Source organism: Aulonocara stuartgranti, assembly GCF_965226115.1.
Source record: "Aulonocara stuartgranti genome assembly, chromosome: 7".
Classification (NCBI taxonomy): domain Eukaryota; kingdom Metazoa; phylum Chordata; class Actinopteri; order Cichliformes; family Cichlidae; genus Aulonocara; species Aulonocara stuartgranti.
The window spans coordinates 60,615,870-60,639,458 of record NC_138945.1 but is presented as its reverse complement, the minus strand read 5'-3'; the positions used below and the strand labels follow the sequence as shown (position 1 = coordinate 60,639,458).

The window sequence follows — 23,589 nt, the reverse complement described above, 5'->3', positions numbered from 1 at the left end:
TTGAATAATTAAAGATGCACATTAGCCCACTCTCTGAGGCTGGATTAAGAGGAGGCGGCAGAAATCTTTCATCCATCAGATTCTCGCCATTAAGTCAGCCAGAACTTGTGAAAAACAACTTCTGTTTCTGTGTTTTTCACACAAACATTGTGAAACATCAGAAACACTAAACAGCCGTACAAAACTGAATCTAAAAATATCTAATACTATCTCACAGGTAAATCTTTAGTCCTCATATGTCTGTATTTTCTGCAGACGAGCCTTCCAGGAGTACTACCAAGAGCATCTGGAATACGCCTGCCCCACTGAGGACATCTACCTGGAGTGAGAAATGTTGCCATGACAACCTTCTTCCTCCACAGCTTGTGTATGTTCATCAATTTTGCCACCAGAGGGCATTGTCAGTGGGGATTTTCTTTTTTCGCTCCATTGTAAAATACTCTTCTGTCCCTCTAAACCTGGGATCTTCATTTCTACAGTATGCTAGACATCTGACTGATTTCATTCATCCCTTTCTCTTTGTTTATTTCCATGATCTCAATGGATTGATTGCCTGTTTAGTTAATCTTTTTCTATGATATAAAAATTAAGATGCTGAGCACCTGTTTATTTCAAGATTCTTCTTTTGAGATGAAAACAATGTACCTACTACTGCTGTATCACTTTTCAATGCATGGCTAGTAGGATTACTGCACACAGACACACCAAGAAATACACATATCCAAGTGAATGGCAAGCAGCTCAACAATCAGTAAAGGAATGGTGTCTAATCAAGACGTCGGCGTTTGAGTTAACTGTATATATGTTTTTGTTCAATATTGAAAAACAGGTCATTTAATTTATACTTATAGTGACATTGGAGCAAAGTAGAGAGAGACAGAGAGTACAGCGAGCGGTCCTTGGTCCAAGCTTACCCCTGTGTTGTGTACAAATCGTAGTGTGTTGTAAATACATGTATAGAGAGTAGACATTCAGGCACCTCATTCAGACTAATTAAGAAATGCTCACAGTTGAGACTGAAGGTGGGAAATTTTGTTCTTGCTTTTGATGTATCGCTCTGACAGGATTAACTGCAGTTTTCAGAGCGGTTCGATGAGTTGACTTCAGATGAACTTTGAATGTCATTTGCTCTGCAGATATATTCATTTTGGATTTAGGGACAGTAACTCTCAGCAAATCTGAATGACAGAGCAAATTTACTTCCCTCCTGTTCTCAAAGTTGCACTGCTCTTAGAGCTTCAATAGCAAGTCATCCAGCTGGTACAGTTGCAAAATATTAGATCAGTGTGTGCTTTATATGGCTGATGCCACTTTTAGATGAAAGAAAGCTAAGGCCCTCTGAAAAGCCATATTCTCACATCTCTGACTGTTTAACTCTGCCTTTCAGTGCTTTCCTGATCTCCATTTCAGTTTCAATGAGGTAAAAGGAATGACTAGATTGATTGATAGGGGAGTGTCCTGCTGATACGTGGTATTCCAGTGGAGTCAAACCTTTAAAATGTCAGATTTACACTTTTGTTAATGGTTGGGCATTTATCTAATGTTTAAGCATGGTGAACAAGGAGAGGGATGCGTTTCCACGTTTAATTATACCTTCATTCACCTGTCACACAATAGGTGAATGAAGGAGGTTGGAGCGTCAAACCATGGCTTGCAGTCAAGCACCTTATATGGAGGTGGGAGTAGCTGAAGCCCACCTCCCCAATCACCCCCATTGTTCTCTCTGACACTGTTTAGCATCTTTTTATGCTGCTTTCAGTCAGTCCAGCAGAAAAAACACATCCTATTTGCAGGATTTCAGTGTTAAAGATTCACTGAAAGTTGACATGGCAGGAGAGAGGGTATTATCTACATATGTATTGCTGTCAGTTAGATCGTGTATATACAATAGCAAATCTATGATAGTGCTGTGTCCTTTATGTTGAGTATGTTATGAAAATGAATATGTACATGAATTAAAAAGAAGTTTAAAAAAGATCACGAGCAGATGAAAACCCCTGAACGAAAAACACACAAATATCTGTGATCTGCAATAATTTTATTTCAGTGTCTTTTCATGTTTTAACACACGGTGTAATCTCAGTCTGTCACACAGCTGGCATTCAGGTTCCTGAAGACTCCATAACTCTCTACAAACAGGCTTCAGCAGCAGCACGTTTAGGGCACATTTGTGAAATGTGACATCACTAGTGTGTGACACACAACCAAACTACTGACCAATCTGCTGTTAGAGCTGAATAGTGACTCAGTCAGCTGCCACTGGAAAACTATTATTGTGTCTTGCCGATTATAGTAATCGCATTTGAGCTCCAACAGTGTGACCCATCTCTGATCTGTATCTACTTGCCTCTGATTCTGTTTTTCTATCTTGTTACAGCCTAGTTAAAATACTTCTTTTCACACAGCTACACAAGAGCAACCACTGAAGATCTAGTCCAATATAGCCGCTCAGAAGTACTTCAACAGTTAAATCAACTTTTGACTTTATTACTTTAACAGGATTCTTCACTGTATACCTAGAGCAAAAGAGTATGTGACAGAACAAACATATCTTATCTTGTATCTTTAAAAACAAGGACTTGTAAAGTTCAAGGGAAAACAAAGAAAAAAAAATCATTCGCCTTGTCATGGGTTTGGTCTTATGAATAAAATATATGCTTGATGTCTGAACCTTTATTGTTGTCCTCATTGTTTGGTTAAATCCTAATTGTGTGAGTGAAAAGGGCTTACAAAGAATTCCCGAAGTGGAAATAAATTTTAAAAAAAATCAAAGAATAAAATACTCAAAGCATAGAAGAAAGAAAATACAGTACACTGTTAAACATTATTTCTGAATTGAGACAGTATTAAATCTTGGAAAATCATCTCCTCACTAAGGAAGCACATTGCCTTTACACTGCTTCTTAATTTCTAGCAATTAAAACTCCACTCTCTACAAGAGAGCAGCACTGCAGTTCAACTTTCCCTTTCTTTATTGTCATTAGGAGCTGCAGCAATGTTTCTCATCAACACTGACAGCAGCTAGGTTTGGGGCTACACTCAGGGTTGCAGCAAGGCTCGAGGCTGGGGTCTTTTCCTTTTGCCATTTGGCTCTCTCCAAACACCATGGAGGATTCAAATTGCTCCTTAACTGTCTTGACCTGTTGCAGCACAGATTGGATGTCAGGTGTATCTACTGGCAGAGCATAATGCTCACATGGGTCAGCCTCCAGATCAAATATCAGAGGAGGGTCGTGAGTCTTGCGCAATGCTGAGCAGTCTTTGTCTGGTGTAGTACTGCTATGGAAAGCACCTGATGTACAAAAGTGAACAAGCAGGAGTCAAGACCAGCTAAAGTTTGACAGTGTGAGCATGTAATAATTAATAAGTACCTTGTGTATAGAAGTGGGCCTTGTACTTCCCCAGCCTTACAGCAAAAAGGCCATAGTCTTCACTGGGATTTACAGGATAGAACATCACGGTCTCCCTTTTACTCTGTAAAACACAGAGAAAATACACACGAGCTTGGTTTTTTCATTATTTGAGTGTTTGCACAACTTTAAATACAATGCTCCTACCTTTCCTTGTTTAACGAGGATATCCGTCATATCGACCCCATCCAGCATCACCTGTGGTAGTTCAGCTCCTGCCAGGCGCGCCAATGTGGGGAGGATATCTAGAGTGCTGGCCATCTCATGAGTAACACCTTCAAACAATTTGTTCAAAAAAAGAATCACTAAAGGCTACATTTTTGTTTTCATTATAGTATACTTTGATGCTGGAAAAAGGGAGAGGCAATGCTCATGGAATAAACAAACAACACCTTCAGAACTACAGTCATACATTAGATTACACAGGGTGCTGCAAACAGTCTTCAGAGGTTCTGATCGCAGAAAGGCTTTGACATATGCTCAATTAGTACTAAGGTGCCAAACGTATTTCTCACACCACTGCACCACAACCAACAGCCTGAAATGCTGTATTGGCTGTAAATGGTATTTATAGCAATTTCTGATCCTACCATCTGAATGGTGATCAAGTTGTCTGGCACCAAAAACCATGCAGGTAAAACTAAATGTAACCAAACTGTGTGGCAAGATCAAGGATGGGTCAGGATTTTTTGTGTTTGAAGGATAATGTAGTCTAGACTTTTTGCAGACCACTAAAATGTCCTGACCTGGTTTGATGATTCCCGGCCAGTAGGCGATGGCAGGTTCTCTCATGCCTCCCTCATATGTGGTACTTTTGCCACATTTCAGAGGACCAGCAATGCCTCCACGGGACCTGCGCATCAGTTCAGGCCTACATGCAGAGAAAGAAAACAGATACCATTTAATAAAACATGATAAATGCAATATTATCACAAGAGTGCAAAGACTGTTAGAAACTTGACTACTGAACAGAGGAAAAATATTTTTTCTGGAGGGTGGTTAAATGTCAGCATGAGGAATTAAACTCCAAAACTCTAGTGCATTTCTCTTCATTGTTGTCTTTAAGTCACTGAATGAAATATGTCTCAGTCATACACGTCACAGTAGTCTTAAGAGTTTAAAAAAGATTGGAATTAGTGTTCTTTGATCTTTAAAGATTTAAACATAAAGTCCAGTCACCTTTTTAAGCTCATTAAATGAGATACCAAAATGGAATAACAATAAATACAGTTCATAGATTAGCAACAAATATGATAATAAACTGAAAACCAACCCATTGTCTGATGTAAAGAAGACCAATGTGTTGTTGATCACTCCTGTCCTCTCCAGAGTTTCCACCAGGTGGCCTACAGTGTTGTCAAACTCCAACAGGGAATCCCCGTACGGACCCCTTAAAGATCGGCCAGCTGCCCCAATACCTGCATACTGGGGGTAGTGGGTGTGCTGAAGCAAGAAAACAAGTGGTTATTAGTGTTGTTAAGATTGATACTAAAATATTGATTCTTCCGATACCAGATATTTATGTTCTAGAATCAATTCCCCTATTAGAATATTGGTATTTTAGTAATTTGGGGTAAAAAAAAATTTAGTTTATGATGGAATCCTTTCCAGACACTTAGAATCAAAAATAGTCATTGTAGGCTTTAAGAAATAAAAAAAAAACAACTCAAAATATTTGATATTTATATTGTTTATTTCAAAACATAGATAATGACATATATATAAAAAAATGTTTTTAAACTTTATTATTATTTTCTATCAGTCACATTTGTTTTTAATTGTTTACTGAATGTTTTAAAATGCAGGAGTTGACTTTTCAGGTTTGTTTGTTTCTTGTGTGATAATTCTTCACAATTACAATAAGAAGAAGAAGTCTGATTTCTGGTACTCATTATGAACATATAGTTTGAAATACAGAACTTTCGGTTTTCCAAACACATTAAGTTTTTGTTCAAAGCTTAGGTATTGGACGAGTATCACTGATACCAGCTCTGATTTTACTTGATATGGGATAAGAAAGGAAATCAGTGGTATTGCACATCACATTGATTATTGAGGGACCAGAATCTATCCCCCAGAGGACTAGAAAATTTTGAATTATCCTGATATTTACCATTTTGAAAACACATTTTTAGGCATTCAAAGAGCTGATGAACCAAAGCTTTGATTGCATTCAATAGAAGGTTGATTTTGCACACTTTAATTCATGCATTTTCTTCAGATTGCTCTTGTTGCTCACATGTGATGGATAGTAGAGGAAGAATGGTTGTTTTTTCTCAACCGATGTGGTTATGAAGTTGGCTGCAAAGTCACTGTAACTCCTCTCCAGATCCAGGAAGTTGACTGGTTGTTGCTTGATGACCTCATTCTCCATTAGTGGGACGACTACGTTGCTAATATCACACACTCCATAGCACTTTATATCTGGAGGGAAACAAGTCAGATTCTTACAGGGGCCCTGGGGAAGAAAAGACAAGATTGAAAAATTAACAGACAGCAGTACAGAGTGAAGAATAGTAAAGTGAATATAGCAAAGAAAAGAAATTTCATGAAGCAATTTTAAGTAGCACAGACTGGAAACACACTGACCATGTCATGGGAGTATGGGATCCCCAGGAAATGGTCAAAGCCCTGCTTGGTTGGAAGAAACATGCCATTATGCCCAACACCTAGATGCCACTTTCCTATGATCGCTGTGGTGTAGCCCAGGGGCTTTAACACTTCAGCGATGGTGGTCTCATTGAGAGGAAGACCACCTATAGATCCTGGGTAAAACACGCCTGGGTAGATTCCTGACCGGGTCTGATAGCGACCTGTCAACAATGATGCCCTTGGAAAAAAACAACAAACAAGGCAGTTAATTAACAGTGGAAAAGATAGTGGGGTAATTTTGAATACTCTTACTTCACTTAGGAAAACGGCCTAAAGAAACTCACTGCATCAATTCATCCAACAATGGAAGATGAAAAACTACAGGACATGTAGGGAAGATTTCATCACTTTGGTTGCATGTCAAAGTAAAAGTTTAGAGGCAGCAACAAAAATTTCATGTACTTAATGAAATTTGAAAATAATTACTCTATATTCAAATATTAATTCCGTCATCTAAGCTTTTCTTCCATCGAAGAATCACAGCAATCTTTTCTTCTTTCCCTTCAGCGGTCACCACAGCAGATTGCTTTCCTCCATCTCACCTACCACCCCCCGTCTTTAAATCTGAGCTGAAAAATCATTTTACATTCTCTCTATGCTGGTCACTCCCAATGAAAGTCTTGTTCAACGCTGCCACCTTTAGCACCACCTAATATCTTTTTGTTAGTGTCATTGATCTCAAACCACACCTCATAGGAGATAATGTGTGGTTTGTGCTATCACAAATATCACAAATAAACCCTGATACTAATCTCCACCTACTCCACCAAGCCTGCTCTTTCTTCTTCACCACTTTTGTGCAAAGTCCGTTGCTTTGTACGGTTAACCACAGGTATTTAAACTGATCCATGTTCATTACCTCAGATCTATCAATTCAAGCTGCAGCGAATCATTAAGAAAACCTAATTAAAAAATCATTTTTGTTTAAATGCTTCATTTTTTAAATGTATTTTATGTGAGCTTTATTTATACAGGTAGACTCAGTGTCTTATGTAGAAAAGAGATGTGTTTCGGACAAACATATTAAAACTATAACAATAAAATAAACAATAAAAAAAGCACAAATGGCTAATGTTTATGCAGTCATATCAAAAAACAGGTTATCAGCAATGATTTCACGAAGTAATTTCTATGTCTTTTAAAGTCTGCAAGTGAAATCAATTGAGAGAGCTTCTGTAATGTTTTCCATGACGACAGAGCAGAAAAGGAGAATACCTTCTTTCTGAGCTCTGTATGAACTGATGCATGGTGAATGTAATAAAGTCCAGACCACAGGCTATGACTAAACTATTTATGTGACATGTAATCTAATAAATAACAGGGAAGCAAACCACAAACTTATAGATAAGATGATACCAATGAACCATCCTGGGTAAGGCCAATAAGGACCAGTAAACCAAAGAATATAAAGTACAATGGTGTGTTAAAGGTTTACAGCCAATTATAAATCTTAATGCCCCGTGATAAAACAGAGTACACAGATGGGCAGAATGTGCAGAGACATGTAAATTGTATCATCATAATCTAGGAGGGGTAAAAAAAGGCGATATCAACAAGAGAAACAGATAATATTGTATTGTGATTGATAATAATATAAGTATTTGTATGAGGCCACAGTTTCAATAGAAATGCCTTTAGCAGATACAAGAGAGGGAAGTACTGCAAGCATGCTTTTTGTATTTGAGAAAAATACAACCTTGTTTTTTACTGCATTTAAAACCAAAGCTGACACTATGAATGTATAAAATCAAAAGATAGCTGTAATTTTTCAAAAACCACATCGACAGTATGAGCACAACAGTAAATAATTGTATCAGCTGTGTAAAAATTGACAGATGCATTTAGATTTTGTCCCAAGTCATTAACAAATATTGACGCGATGCTCAAAGTCAATATGTGGCTTAAAGGAAAGATTTTTATCAATCACAAAACCCAAGTATTTGTATGAGGCCACAGTTTCAATAATAATGCCTTGAGCAGATACAAGAGAGGGGAGTACTGCAAGCATGCTCTTTCTGCAGGCACTTTTGTGTTTCAGCATTTACAACCAGTCTGAGCTGACTCTGTGACTGTATTCAACCAAAAGGTAACTGTCATTTTCGAAAACCACGTTGACAATATGAGCACAACAGCAAAATAATTGTATCATCTGCGTAAAAATGGACAGACGCATTTAGATTTTGTCCCAAGTGATTAACATAAAAAGTAAATAACCCTGCCGCACTCTGTTGGTGACATTTAAAAAACTGGAAGAGAGACCATTGAGCTGCACATACTGCCACGGTGGGAAAGGTAATTTGAAATCCAGCCAAATGTTTGGTCTGAAAGTCATATTTCTAATGGCCCCTGAGATAAAATGCCATGGTCAACAGTGTCAAAGGCTTTTGATAGATCAATAAAAAAGGGCAGAGTGTCGGGGCTCTTCAAAGCTTTGCATACCTCTTCTATCACAACTCTTAACACATTTACTACTAAATACAGACCTGCAATAGAAATATATCTAAGAGCATGCCTGTGGATGACAAGCATTACATTAAGCCCATGTAGGCCCTGGTTTTTCTATAAAAAGATTGATTACAAGATTGATTTTGTATACACACATGTTGAGGAGCAAAGAGGTGGAGTCACTGCCAAGAGGTGACCTCAAGTGTAGTGGGTAATTTTTTTTTCTAGGGTCCCCAAAAGCAGTGCTTGTTACTGTAACCACCATTAAACATTTATAGTGAAAAAGCTGGCAGGAGTCCTACATCAAACCACCTTATCATCAATCAAATCTAAGTAAATCTGTAGAAGTTACAATAATATATGCAGATGAAATGTTAACTTGGTCTTAGTCTACAATGTTTAAATTACAGGCTGTCAGCAGCTGTCCTATCTTATATGGCAGCAATAGCTGCAACAAGCATTGGGTGGGGGTACATGGAGTGTACGAGACCATACTTATTTGAAGGCTTAAGTAACATTATTTTGGATTTTTAGATGATAGAAAATATAAATATAATATGAATTAAGTTATATTAATACTTACAAATATAGAAATTAAAAGGTTTCTTTGTCTCATCCTGCAGCACAATACAATTATACATGGGCGACTAAAACTCTGAGCCACAAACCTGGGGCTGTTAGACTGAACACTGGAATATTATTGATATTGATTATTAATACATTATTAATACACTATTTTTTTCTGCAGCGGGAAACATTGCATCAAAGCACAGGACTACAGCATTATTTGTAGTTGAATGAAGTTGCCAGGTGAAACTATAAACTCTGATGTTCTCTTCCTAGTGTCCAATCATTCTCTCCCCAATGCCACCGTTATCTCACCCGTCATAAACATTTCCTGTTTTTGACACGTCTCAGTATTTTTTAGCCCCCCATTCTCAGTTTCTCCCAAGTCTTCCCTCTTTTCTGTTGATTTTTTCTTAATTAAATTTAAAAAAATGTATTTTTATTTTTATTTTTTTATTAATTTACTGGAAAAAGTTTTCAATCTTCCATTTCTCAAACCAAGAATACTCAGTTTTAGAAGAAAGTTACTCCTCTCCCATTTTAATAATACTTTATATTACTATAGGACCTCAATAGCTATGTCAGAATCAGAAGACTTTATTTATCCCCAAGTGGCAATTAACATACAACAGAGCAGCATGAAGTTGAAGATAAGGACAATAAGAACAGGCAATAAGAGTGAGATGAAGTTAAGGACAAATTGGAAGAGAGCAATGTTGGCTGGAACTGCTAGAATAAACTCTTAGAAATGACTGGTTGGCCTATAACCTTTGAAACATATGTTAAACGTATCTCGTCAATGATATTAAGCAATTTTAAGCCAGGAGGAACATTTGTGTCATGAGGTTCAGAATCAGTTTTTTTGCAAAGAGGCATTTATATATGTTTTAGTTATGAATGTAAAATGCTCATTGGCATTAAAAAATCTATTTTTCAAGAATGTAGACCAAGAGGACAGCAGAAACCGCAATAAATATAACATAACAGTTCTACAAAGATATTAAGTGGATTAATGCAGAACTATTTAATGCACAATATATACAATAACGCAGTCTACCATTAAAATGACTTATTTATTAATGAGCCCATTAATAATTTGTCAGTTACAACTTCATAGAATAATTTAGGATCAAATCGACTTGAAAAACAAAACAAAACAAAAAACAAAAAATAAATGAATAACAGAACCTTAACATACTTCACGGCCACTTTCATTACTTTAAAGTTTTTAAAAAACTGTTGAGCTAAGTCTCGGATTGATTTCTGTTTTATTCACAAACGCCAACAGTCAGTACTGATTACACCGGTACCTGGACGGGGTGCACACGGGGCAGGTGCTGTAAAAATCTGTGAATCGGAGCCCTTCAGCTGCCAGGCGGTCCAGGTTGGGAGTGAGTGAACTAGGATGTCCATAACAGCCCAAGTCCCCGAAACCTAAATCGTCAGCGAAGAGGAGGACGAAATTCGGCGGTGAAGCCGAGCAGGTGCACAAAAGTAAAATACCGAAAAAGGCGAAGCAGCTGGATCCCATGCTTTTCCGTCTTTAAGTCTGACTGATAGTAAGGAAGCGTCAGATCCCTATAAACAGTGATGTGCGGATCGATACGGGAATATCGATTCTTCCGATAGCAAATATTTGTGATCTAGACTCAGTTCTTATTTCAAAATATCGATATTTAGGAAATTTGTGGTAAATTTGTAATTTGTGATTAATAGGAACACAGTGGAAAGTAACTATATTATTGGGACTGTCTAAATGATTGGCAGGAACTACTTCTTCTTCCGCCTGTCATAGTGATGTGCGAAATACGGCTGTATAAATGCATCACGGCTCTTCACTCAGTTGATAACCACAAGAGTCGCCGCGTGTGGGCCAGTCGCAGCTCTACAGACAACCAAGACGCGGTTTTTGAAACATTTTGCAAGGCCACAAATTGTACAACTGTATAGTGACAATAAAGGCATTCTATTCTATTCTAAAGTAAATTATAATATCAGAAAATGATGATGAGGCAAACTGAGGGAGGAGGAGAGGGACAGGAGCTGCTAGTCCTTTTGCACCATCCAGCTATAGAGAGAGAAAATGTGAAGCTGCTGGTGACATGTAGCCCTCTTGCTGAATTTTTTTAAAGTATAGAGGTGGGTAGATTGATCCAAATATCGATAGTATTGATACCAACACTTGTATCAGTATCAGATCTATACTAACGCTGTTCGATACTTTGTTTCTATCCTCAAAGTCCAGTATGTATCCCCCTGTCCATCCAAATGAATGTGGCAGCTGATTTTCTGATGATGATAGAGAGTACCAGGAGCTATTTTTTTATGTATTCTCACATACATGTTTCTGTGAGGTGGACAGGAAAACAAAAGTGCGACTCTACCTGCATGTAATCAAGCTGGCATCATGTGAAAAGAAGAAACACATGGCATGGGAGCATTTAATATGTGCTGTACGTTCTGCATACAGACAACTGTGCGTGTGAGTCTGTGTGTGAGGAGGAAGGTAATGTTTTTGATAGTGATGGAGGCAAGTCGGAATGGAGGTTAGAAAGCTAGTCCCAGTCACATAAAATTATTACATTTTACACAATGGAGTTTAGGAAAGTCTAGGGTTATGCAAGCATTGTTTGACCAAGTCATTATGAACTTCTCAGAAGTCCTCATACACAATGGTGTGTGTGTGATATGTCTATCAGTTAGCTTGCGTGCTGTCTTGCACCATTGTTGCCATCTTAGGGAACTAGATACTTTGCTTTATCATTCACTTTCACATCTCTGTACAGTGCTAACCTAAGGGAGAAACAAGCTGTTGGATGATGGAAAAACAAAGAAAACAACAGTCAGTGAGAGATTTTGAAAAAGTACCTTGCTGCAGCAGCTCTCTTCATCTAATCTTCTCCAACACAGAGCACTCTAACAATCTCTGCAGGGAACAACAACCCTGGAAGGAGGCAGCGATGCCCCTGCTTTTCCATCAAATGTGTTCATGTTATATTTAAGACAAAAAGAAAAATCTAGCCAAGCTGTCATGCTCAGCTCAGGTAAACAATGAGTCAGTCATTAGTCTGGTAGAGCTAATGGAGCACCTATAGCATCATTAAAAATCATTAGAAACAAATATTCAGTAATGACTGGTATATGTTTGCCACAAATAATAATAAATTTGAGGGTGTTTTCCAGACCCATCTAATTGTTCTCCATGAGTTACAGAGAAGAAGCAGGAGAGCCACTATGGATAAATGACAGTCTATGCACTACACAGGCTGCCTGCATTGTGTTTTAGTAAAAGACAACTGCTCCGACCTTTTATTGCGAGTAAATGAAAAAGAGTATGTGACAGAACAACATATCTGATCTTGTATCTTTCAAAACAAAGACTTGTGAGTTTCAACGGAAACAAAAAAATCATTTGCCTTTTCATGGGTTTGAAAATACATCTTGAAAATATATGATTGATGTCTGAAACTTTATTGTTGTCTTCATTGTTTAGTTAACTCATGATGTTATGAGTGAAAAGGGCTTACCAAGAATTCCTTGAGTGGAAATTAGAAATCAAATAAAACAATACTCACAGCACAGAAGAAAGATGATACAGTACACTGTTAAACATTAGTTATAATTTTAACAGTATCAAATTTGAGAAAATCATCTCCTCACTAAGGGAGCACATTTACTTTACATTCATTTTCCATTTCCAGTAATTAAAACTCTCCACAGGAGAGCAGCACTTTAGTCCAACTTTCCCTTCCTTCCTTAAGCTGTAACAGTTTTTCTCATCAACACTGACAGCAGCTAGGTTTGGGGCTACACTCAGGGTTGCAGCAAGGCTCGAGGTTGGGGTCTGTTCCTTTTGCCACTTGGCTCTCTCCAAACACCATGGAGGATTCAAATTGCTCCTTAACTGTCTTGACCTGTTGCAGCACAGATTGGATGTCAGGTGTATCTACTGGCAGAGCATAATGCTCACATGGGTCAGCCTCCAGATCAAATATCAGAGGAGGGTCATGAGCCTTGAAGACTGCTGTTTCTGGACAGTCTTTGTCTGGTGTAGTACTGCTGTGGAAAGCACCTGATGTACAAACATGAACAGGCAGGAATTAAGACCAACTAAAACTTGTGACAGTGTGAACTTGCAATATTCAAAATATGACACGTAGTACCTTGTGTATAGAAGTGAGCCTTGTATTTTCCCAGCCTTACAGCAAAGAGGCCATATTCTTCACTGGGATCTACAGGGTAGAAGATCATGGCTTCCCTTTTACTCTGTAAAACACAGAGAAAATACACACGAGCTTGGTTTTTCCATTATTTGAGTGTTTGCACAACTTTAAATACAATGCTCCTACCTTTCCTTGTTTAACGAGGATATCCGTCATATCGACCCCATCCAGCATCACCTGTGGTAGTTCAGCTCCTGCCAGGCGCGCCAATGTGGGGAGGATATCTAGAGTGCTGGCCATCTCATGAGTAACACCTTCAATAGATTTGTTCATAAGAAAAAAAAAAAAAAAAAAAAAAAAAAAAACAGCAATCACTAAAAGGCTACATGTACATAAATTATTTTTAATCAGTGTTGGGGAGTAACGGAATACATGTACCACCATTACGTATTTAAAATACTGTATTCCGTTACAGTTACCGTTTAAAAAGGTAGTCTTCAGAATACAGTTACTTTGTTGAAATAGAGATTACACTGCGGTCTTTTCCTGTTTCATATGTTAGGCTGTCCCCTCTCTATTTTTGGTAATTCGACGCCGGTGAAAACCCAAACAAAACACGCAATAAGAGGCTCAAATGCCTGTGTCTCAATCTCGTGGCCCCTGTCACCTCTACTTGCGGCCCGCATAATGACGTGATATAATATTTTTTAAAATTATTGTTCAAAAAAATAATTTAATGTGAAGGCAATAGGCAGAGTGTTACAGGCATAGCCCTAAAGAATGTAGCCGCATGGGCAGTGTAGCCCAGTTGTAAGTAAGCTATTAAGACTTGACTGTACACTGTGTTCGTGTTTTTCTCCTAAACAGTAAGTTCCATTGGAGCAGCCTTTCAATGCCTCTCTCTGTCTCACGCTGGCAAAGATGACCCAAAAAACAAAGTAAGGAGGAGGAGTTGGCCGTCCGACTGCGGTCTGGAGTGTGGGGCCTCCCTGCTGCTGCGGAGTCGGGGCGGTCTGCCTCTCCCCACCGCAGGGAAAAGGGTAACACCACCTGGGTCTGGGTGCAGTTCCCCCCTCCAGGGGCAAGGGTACCTAGACCCGGTTCGTAGAGTACGCTTGGGGAGTGTGATCATGTGTACAGCGTCTCTTTATGTCTGTCTCCACGTTGGTTGAGTGTGGAGTAAGTGCATATGAGAGCATGAGGGTGGGAATGGATGTTTGTATCTGTGTGTGCCTGTATGTCTGTGTCTATATGTCAGGTTGGGTATCAGACGCCACCTCTCTGGAGACACCTCAGGCCCTCTAAGGTTTGGAGGCCTATCTCCCACCACCACCACTTCCCCTGCCAGTGGCGGACTCCCTCAGACATCGGTGCGTTGGTGGTTCTTTGTGTCTGGGGATGGGCGTCCAGGTACACACCGGCTCACTCCTTGGCGGCCGCTTATCGGGGCCTGGAGCCTGGGGCTCGCTCGGGCCACTTCGGAGGTGGGGTGGCCCCGGCCTCTCGGCCTGGGGCTCGGTCACTCAGGCACAGCTGGCTGCCGACGGAGCTCACGGGCGCGTCACTGCAACTCCCCCTGGCTTCTGCTCCGCAGCTGCTGAGTGAGCCCTCATCTGGGACTCTCCTCAGCTCTTTCTGGGACAGTGGCGTGGCTGCCCCTCTGTTAGTCTTCCTTGGTCTCTTGTGTTCTGGGGGCCTCTGGATGTCTGGAGTTTTGATCTCCTCCACACCTGCTTCATGCCCTGGAGGACGGGGCTGTGGCCCCCCCACACCCTCTAGCAGATCATTACATGAAGGAACCTTTTAAAAAAAACAAGCGCGTCCATGCTCACAGGTGTACACACGGGTGATCACACCCACAAACTACACCCTTTTTGGATCCTACCTCAAAGCACACTGTGTTCTGTTGATCTTATGTGCTGCACAATAATGTTTAATATTTAGTATTTACTGTCATATTCCCATATATCATTGTGATGTTGTTTATTCTATTACTCTTGTTCTCTTCTGCTTGTTTTCTTTTTTCTTTCTCAACAGGTGATCCAGGTGATCGATATATGCATTTTTTTTCTTTTTTTTTCTGCTCATTCTGTTGGTTTTTGTTTTTTGCCCTTCTCCCCCGTCCCTCTTCTCAGCCGTTTCTCTTTCCCTCTTTCTTTCTCCCTTTGTTTCCCCCAGTCAAGTCTGTCCCGTATTCAGTAAGTGAAAATAAAATAAACAATAAAAGGTGAATCAAATGGACCATTATGGCAAGGCTGGGATGGTCAATTTGGTAAAGTAAATCCGTTGGGCATCTTTCTTTGCCTTTAGGCAATAATTCTGATGGCAAAAGAGCCAAACTGGACAGGCAAAAAAAAAAAACAAAAAAACAAAGTAAAGCTAGTTTTTGGTTACGGGCCTGACACGGAACCAACATATTAGCCAGAGGTCCGTTTACTATGGTTCGGAGCCGTGGAACTGTTTTATATACGCGCTGAATAGTTTTCTACACGAGATCGCTGCAAAAAGTGCAGCCTTACCTAATATCCACCCTACTGTCACTCATTTTATATTAAGATTTAAAAATCTAGTTGGTATTGATGTGGCGAGTATCCTTCAGTAATAGTAATAATTCACACAGCAATAGTACATTCAAGTAGTTGTAAAAAGCTTGATAATATATTCAGTAACCAAAGTATTCAGAATATGTTACTCTCATTGAGTAATTTAACGGAATACGTTACAAAATACATTTTGCAGCATGTATTCTGTAAACTGTAGTGGAATGTCACCTTCCCAAGACTGTTTTTAATTAATGGTAATATACTTTGATACTGAAAAAAAGAGATGCAATCTTATTATTGAAATAGGGTTAGGTGAGCTGCAGAAAGGTGCCTAAGAAGTACGTCAAGCTGTCCATACCTGGGGTCTTGGAAACTGCCAAGCAAAGAGTCACAGCCTTGCCCAGCCACTTGAAGAGGTATACCAAAGAAATAGAAGGCAGGAGAATAAACCAGCTGTTCTCCACAGAACCATCCAAGGTGTACTCTCATTGGCAGGGGAATAATATGAGAACAGTTCCACCAAGGCTGGAGACAGACCAATACTGGAAGAGCATGTGGGAAAAGGACGCAACCCATAATGGAAATGCCCACTGGCTAGAGGATCCAAGAGCAGATCACAGCAACCTCCCTGAACAGGGACCAGTAACCATCACAGTGGCAAACATCCAAGATTGGGTCTCCAGTACGAACAGCACCAGGCTATGACATAGTTCATGCCTATTGGCTGAAAAAGCTGACTGTACTACATGAGCATCTGGCAATACAAATGAACCAGCTACTAGTTAATGAGACATACCCAGAATGGCTAACTCATGGCTGGACAGTCCTGATCCCCAAGGACATCCAGAAGAAATGAGTCCCATCCAACTCCCAGCGAACAACCAATGACGAGACTGGCTATGGATACCAACTATGGAATGGAGCATCGTCAGCCACCTCCTCTACATGGATGATATCAAGCTGTATGCCAAGAGGGAATGAGATATCGATTCACTGATCAACACCACCAGGAACTACAGCAAGGACATCGGAATGTCGTCCAGATTGGGGAAGTGTGGTCAGATGGTAACAAAGGCTACGTTCACACTGCAGGTCTTAATGCTCAATTCCGATTTTTTTGTCTGCTTGTTCACACTACAAATAAAATGCGACAGCAAACACGCTCTAGTGTGAACCCTCAAAGCGGCCCGCATGCGCAAAAGAAGACGTCACACACAACGCGCTCTGTTTAGACCAAGATGGCCCTTAATATAAAGACTTCGGACTTTACGTTTCCCAATTTTTGCTTTAAGTTATTTTGTTATTTACATTATTATGTAAATAGCCTAATAATGATCCTTATTGCTGTTTTAGAGAGGAGCAGTGCTTCAAAGGATAGTTGCAGATTTCTGTCAGAATCTGCAGATTATACAGTACAAATAAAATGTTCACGTTTCTCCAACGTTGTCTTCCCAACAGTTTCACTGACATCTACGCTGGATGGCCAGGAAGCGTTCGTGATGTCTTATCGGGTGCTTCTCCGGCGCTGATAATTGGCGTCTGTCTTGTGTCAGTGACGTAAAAGACGGATTTAATGCGACTTGACCATTCAAACAGCAGTCGCTTTCTAAAACATCAGATATGTATCGGATTTAGTACCACATACGAAAGTGACCCAGATCGGATTTGAAAATATCGGATTTGTGCCGTTCACACTGTCATACCATGATTGGATATGGGTCTCATAGGGTCAAAAAAAGAAAAAAAAAAAAAATCGGATTTGATGCGCTTTCACCTGCAGTGTGAACGTAGCCAAAGACAGGGAAGCTTGTTAGAAGTGAGGGGATCAAACTACCAGAAGGCAACGTTGCAGAGATTGAGGATACCTACAGATAGCTAGGAATCCCACAGGCAAATGGGAATCACAGAGAAGCCACTAGAAAATCTGCAACCACCAAGTACCTGCAGAGGGTCAGGCAAGTCCTGAGGAGCTAGCTGAACGGTAAGAACAAGAACGGGCTACCAACACCAATTCCCTGCCTGTGATCAGGTACCCTGCTGGGATTATAAGCTTGCCAAAAGAGGAGATAAAAGCCACTGACATCAAGACGAGGAAGCTCCTGACCATGCATGGAGGGTTTCATCCCAAGTCCAGCACCCTGAAACTGTACACCAAGCAGAAGGAAGGAGGGCCGGGATTAGTGAGTGTCAGTACCACAATCCAGGATGAGACAATGAAGAGGAGGAACCATCATGGAATGACAGGCCCTTGCACAGTATGTACCACAGGCAAATAGAGGAAGTGGCTGACATACAGAAATCCTATCAGTACCCAAATCCTACTCTCAGCACAAGATCCATAGAAGCATAGCGGCTTGGCTCTACCACACCAGGCAAGACCCCAGGTGCAGGCTGTGTAAAGATGCCCCTGAGACAATCCAGCAAATAACAGCAGAGTGCAAGATGCTAGCAGGCAGAGCACAGTCCTAGGAACAGCAAAGTCAAGTCAAGTAATTTTTTCCCAGAGAACTGATCCTCATTTGATATTTTCTTTTTTAAACGATTCTTTATAAATCTACAGATGACTATGTAGGAAAATCCCTGCAGATCAGTAGTTCATGAAATACACAGAGCAAGCTGTCTGACACCAACAACCACACCATCTTTCTGCTTTAGAATATGGTCAGCAGTAACAGGTAAAAATAAATGTACTCAAACTGAGGTCTGTGTGGCAAGATCAAGGATGGGTCAGGATTTTATTTATTTATTTATTTTAGTTTGAAGCAGGATGTAGTCTGGACTTTTTGCAGACCACTAAAATGTCCTCACCTGGCTTGATGATTCCCGGCCAGTAGGCGATGGCAGGTTCTCTCATGCCTCCCTCATATGTGGTACCTTTGCCACATTTCAGAGGACCAGCGTTGCCTCCACGGGACATACGCATCAGTTCAGGCCTACATGTAGAGAAAGAAAGCAGACACCATTAAGAAAAAAGATAAATGTAATATCGCAATAGTGCAAAGATTTCTAGGAACTTGACTACTGAACAGAGGAAAAAAATTTTCTCGAGGGTGGTTAAATGTCAGCATGAGGAATTAAACTCCAAAACTCTAGCGCATTTCAGTCATCATTGTTGTCTCTAAGTTATGTGTGGTAGTTTTAAGAGTTTGACAAGAAGGCAACTGGACTTCTTTAATCTTTTAATTTCTAAATGTTAACAAGTCCTGAAAACTAACCCATTGTCTGATGTAAAGAAGACCAATGTGTTGTTGATCACTCCTGTCCTCTCCAGAGTTGCCATCAGGTGGCCTACAGTGTTGTCAAACTCCAACAGAGAATCCCCAAACGGACCCCTTAAAGATTGTCCAGCTGCCCCTATACCTGCATACTGGGGGTAGTGGGTGTGCTGAAGCAAGAAAACAAGTGGTTATTAGTGTTGTTTGAAATATTGACTCTTTCAATGCCGCATATTTATATTCTAGAAGTGACTGATCATATTAAAATACTGAAATTTGAATAATTGGGGATGTCTTTTAAATGACTAATTCGAACACATTGGAAAGTAACTATTATCTATCTACAGAGGACTAGGAAATGTTTAAATTATCCCAATTTAAAAACTCTCAGACATGCACAGTAGTTGATATTTACCATTATGAAAACACATTTTTAGGCATTGATTGCACTCAAAGGTTGATTTTGCACACTTTAATTCATGCATTTTCTTCAGATTGCTCTTGTTGCTCACATGTGTTGGATAGTAAAGGAAGAATGGTTGTTTTTTCTCAACCGATGTGGTTATGAAGTTTGTTGCAAAGTCACTGTAACTCCTCTCCAGATCCAGGAAGTTGACGGGTTGTTGTTTGATGACCTCATTCTGCATTAGCGGGACGGTTACAGTGTTAATATCACACACTCCATAGCACTTTATATCTGGAGGGAAACAAGTCAGATTCTTACAGGGGCCCTGGGGAAGAAAAGACAAGATAGAAAAATTAACAGACAGCAGTACAGAGTGAAGAATAGTAAAGTGAATATAGTTTTAAAAAAAAAAGAAAGAAAAAAAAGACAATTTTAAGTAGCACAGACTGGAAACACACTGACCATGTCATGGGAGTATGGGATCCCCAGGAAATGGTCAAAGCCCTGCTTGGTTGGAAGAAACATGCCATTGTGTCCAAGCCCTAAGTGCCACTTTCCTATGACTGCTGTAGCATAACCCAGGGGCCTTAACACTTCGGCGATGGTGGTCTCATTGAGAGGAAGACCACCTATAGATCCTGGGTACAACACACCTGGGTAGATTCCTGACCGGGTCTGATAGCGACCTGTCAACAATGATGCCCTTAGAAAAAAACAACAAACAAGGCAGTTAATTAACAGAGCAGTGGAAACATTTAAAGGCAACTAGGCAGCTATCGATTATTTTAGTAACTGAGTAATCTATTTATTATTCTATTGATTAATCGAGTAGTTGGATAAGAAATACCTTTGTCTTATTAATGAGCAATAACAAATATTCAAAAGGGACAGAGCACAGGTCTTTCAAAATGAACTGCTCATTGGTTTCCATTTTAGAAATTGCAATGTCTTAAAGTTTTACTGCATACAACATTTGCGCCATAACAGATGTATGATGGTGTAGATCAGAGGTCCCCAATCTCAGTCCACGAGGGTCAGTGTCCCTGCAGGTAATTACCTTCTCAACATGCCTTGAAGTTCTCCAGAGGCCTGGTAATGAGCTAATCATGTGATTCAGGTGTGTTGACCCACGGTGAGATCTAAAACCTGCAGGGACACCGGCCCTCGTGGACTGAGAATGGGGACCCCTGGTGTAGATGTTAATAATTAAGATTAATAATAGTTCAGTGTTCAGCCTAACAACCTTCAGGTCAGTGGCTAAGAGTTTTACTGCCCAAGTACATTTATATTAGCCTGTGAGAAAAGCTTTTATTTTTATATTTTAACATTTTAATGAAATGAAACGAACACAATATTTTATATAATTTCACTTTCAATCTGAAAAATGTTACGAAAGCTTGAAATTATTATGGTCTTGTATACCCCATGCCCCCCTTTAGACTCCCCCCTGTCTCTTGCAGGTATGCTTCCATGTAAAACCACCGACAGCCTTCAGCACGCCGTATAATTTAACCAGTCAGGTATCAGACTAAGTTAACAGTTCATTTGCATATTTTAATACAACTTCTGCAGGCTACAAAGTTCACTTTTTATTCACGTCGGCGTTGATCAGATGCTTTGGTGAAGGACTCCCGCTAGTTTTTTCCAGGAAAAGGTTTTAATGGTTTTAATGGTGAGTACAGGAACAGTGCTGCTGTTTTGGACACTAGAAACATGTTTTCTGTGTTTTTGTGTAAAATTGGAGGCTGTGTGGTTAATATTTGTCACAATGTTTATTTACACACTGCTCCTAAATACGTTTGTATTGTAGGTCTGTCTTCAGTCGCGAATGTGGGTGAAACGCTCGTGTTTATATCGTTTTATACATCGCCGCCCTACAGAGCTGTTCCATTAAAAGAAGTATCAAAACAATGAATTTGTGTTGAGAATTTTAAAAAATTGAATTATTTGAATTACTCGATCAATCGTTTCAGCCCAAGAAAAATTTCATGTACTTGATGAAAACAATAGCAATCTCTTCTTCTTTTGGCTGTTCCCTTTAGGGGTTGTCACAGCAGATCGCTTTCCTCCATCTCACCCTATCCCTTCTGTCACACCAACCCAATGCATGTTCCTCTTTTCTCCTGCCTGGCATCTCCAGCTCCATCTTTAACATCCTTTATTGAAATGGTCCTCTACCCCTCACTATTCCTCATGTGAATATGTCCAAACCATTTCAACCCTGCCTAACTAACTTTAACTAATCAACTGTCTCCAAATCTGAGTTAAAAATGATGATGATTTGTAATCCTGTCTGTGCTGGTCATTCCCAATGAAATCATAAGATATCTAACTGCCACTCACTCTTTTTGGTGTCACAAATATCACAAATCACCCCTGATATTCAGAGAGAGAGAGAGAGAAAAAAATCCTATGTAGTTTAATGAAGTTGCCAACTGAAACTATAAACTAGTTTCCATTCTCTATCCAATGTCACTGTTATTTTGCCCATCATAAACATTTCCTGTTTTTGACATGCCCTCCCAGGTCTTCCCACTTCTGTTAAGGTTTTTCTTTGTAATCTAATTTAATCAAATTGAATTTTTTTGTTTGACTATCTATCTATCTATCTATCTATCTATCTATCTATCTATCTATCTATCTATGAATGTAAAATCCTCATAGAGATTAAACATTTATTTTCCAGGAATTAGGCCAAAGGGACAGCAGAAATTGCAACAATTATGCCATAACAGTTCTATAAAGTGATTAAGTGCCCAAAAAGGGCTGGATTGATTGTAATCTAGAACACAAAGTATACACAATAACGCACGTTTTATTCACACACGCAGTCAGTACTGATTACACTGGTACCTGGACGGGCTGCACACGGGGCAGGTGCTGTAAAAATCTGTGAATCGGAGCCCTTCAGCTGCCAGGCGGTCCAGGTTGGGAGTGAGTGAACTAGGATGTCCATAACAGCCCAAGTCCCCGAAACCTAAATCGTCAGCGAAGAGGAGGACGAAATTCGGCGGTGAAGCCGAGCAGGTGCACAAAAGTAAAATAGCGAAAAAGGCGAAGCAGCTGGATCCCATGCTTTTCCGTCTTTAAGTCTGACTGATAATAAGGAAGCGGCAGAGCTCTTAAAAACAAAATAGAACGTCACGTGCCAGAGGCCGGAAACGGCTGCACGCCGGTTATGTCACGGAATGCTGGGAAATGTAGTCTTAAGCATCAGATTAGACTAAAGCGCACAACCGTTTTTGTGTTTTTGTTTTTTTTTTAATTTCTGCTTTTTAACGTTTAAATTAATATATATTTTTACAACCTATTCTCCTTCTTACAGCTCAACACCCAATGTGAAGACTTTTAGTTTAAATCCCCAAGTTCTGCATAGTGAATTAGGTCCAGATTTAATAGGTTAACTGACTGCACACAATCACACCTTTCACAAAGGTTTTAAAATTGTTTGTCCTTTGTTCATGGCTTGAAATGATCATCTTTCGGATTTTGTTGTTCCATTTTATTTTCAATGGAACAACAAAAGCAACAAAAATAAAAACACAAAAATACATACATACACAATCATAATTATCATTAACCAAATGACACAAAACAGTTAACACACTGCATCATACAGACACGTCCTAAGAAAGGCAGTTGAGTAATTTACTGGTTAGAGGTGTTCCTCTGTCATGTTTTGTCTCCTCTTTAAAATTCTTAATCTGAGGTCTCGCGGTCGAGCTACCGTCCTCTGTGGGAAGGTTGGCTGCTGCCACTGATTCGACTTGACACCTGGTCAATTACACGAGCAAGAGGAGAAATAAATCACTGGTGCATCGCTGCAGAAGCCAGCAGTATGAGTAGAAATTAATGTCACAGCTGATTTTCTGATATAGAGACGGTACCAGGAGCTATTTGTTTATGTATTCTCATATACATGCTTCAGATAGGTGGACATGAAAACAAAAGTGTGGCTCTCCCTGCATGTAAATAAGGTGGCATTGTGTGAAAAGAATCCAAACATAGCACAGGCATGAGAACATTTAATATATGCTGTACATTCTCCAGTCAACAGTTGGTGTGAGTCTGTGTGTGGGGGGAGGATGGTGGCATTTCTGATGGTGATGGGGGGAAGTGGGAGGTTACAAGCTAGAGCCAAAAGCATAAATTAGTACATTTTACAGTGGGGTATGTATCATTTGATCA

The 23,589-nt window shown here is 39.8% G+C and overlaps 3 protein-coding genes across 4 annotated transcripts in view; 1 reads left to right on the top strand and 2 right to left on the bottom strand.

The window, feature by feature from the left end:
* The window catches only part of mapk8ip2 (mitogen-activated protein kinase 8 interacting protein 2), a 28,371-nt gene extending 25,701 nt beyond the window's left edge, over positions 1–2,670 (top strand). For both annotated transcript variants that reach the window (XM_082540319.1, XM_082540320.1), the window contains exon 14: positions 256–2,670. In XM_082540319.1, the coding sequence (XP_082396445.1) occupies positions 256–328 (73 nt within the window). In that variant the 3' untranslated portion in view covers positions 329–2,670. The remainder of the gene's footprint in view (positions 1–255) is intronic.
* Positions 2,484–12,559, bottom strand: LOC309710657 (arylsulfatase A-like). The gene is made up of 8 exons (XM_082540322.1): positions 10,385–12,559; positions 6,000–6,240; positions 5,650–5,868; positions 4,684–4,853; positions 4,157–4,281; positions 3,558–3,685; positions 3,372–3,474; positions 2,484–3,292 (listed from the first exon to the last, which is right to left on the bottom strand). Exons 1-8 carry the CDS (start codon positions 10,603–10,605, stop codon positions 3,006–3,008), a joined length of 1,494 nt encoding a protein of 497 aa, XP_082396448.1. The 5' UTR covers positions 10,606–12,559; the 3' UTR covers positions 2,484–3,005.
* A 115-nt stretch (positions 12,560–12,674) lies between these two features.
* arsa (arylsulfatase A) lies at positions 12,675–22,551 on the bottom strand. Its single transcript, XM_082540321.1, has 8 exons — positions 22,255–22,551; positions 19,864–20,104; positions 19,508–19,726; positions 18,996–19,165; positions 18,589–18,713; positions 13,424–13,551; positions 13,238–13,340; positions 12,675–13,146 (listed from the first exon to the last, which is right to left on the bottom strand). Exons 1-8 carry the CDS (start codon positions 22,473–22,475, stop codon positions 12,854–12,856), a joined length of 1,500 nt encoding a protein of 499 aa, XP_082396447.1. The 5' UTR covers positions 22,476–22,551; the 3' UTR covers positions 12,675–12,853.
* Positions 22,552–23,589: the final 1,038 nt, after the last annotated feature.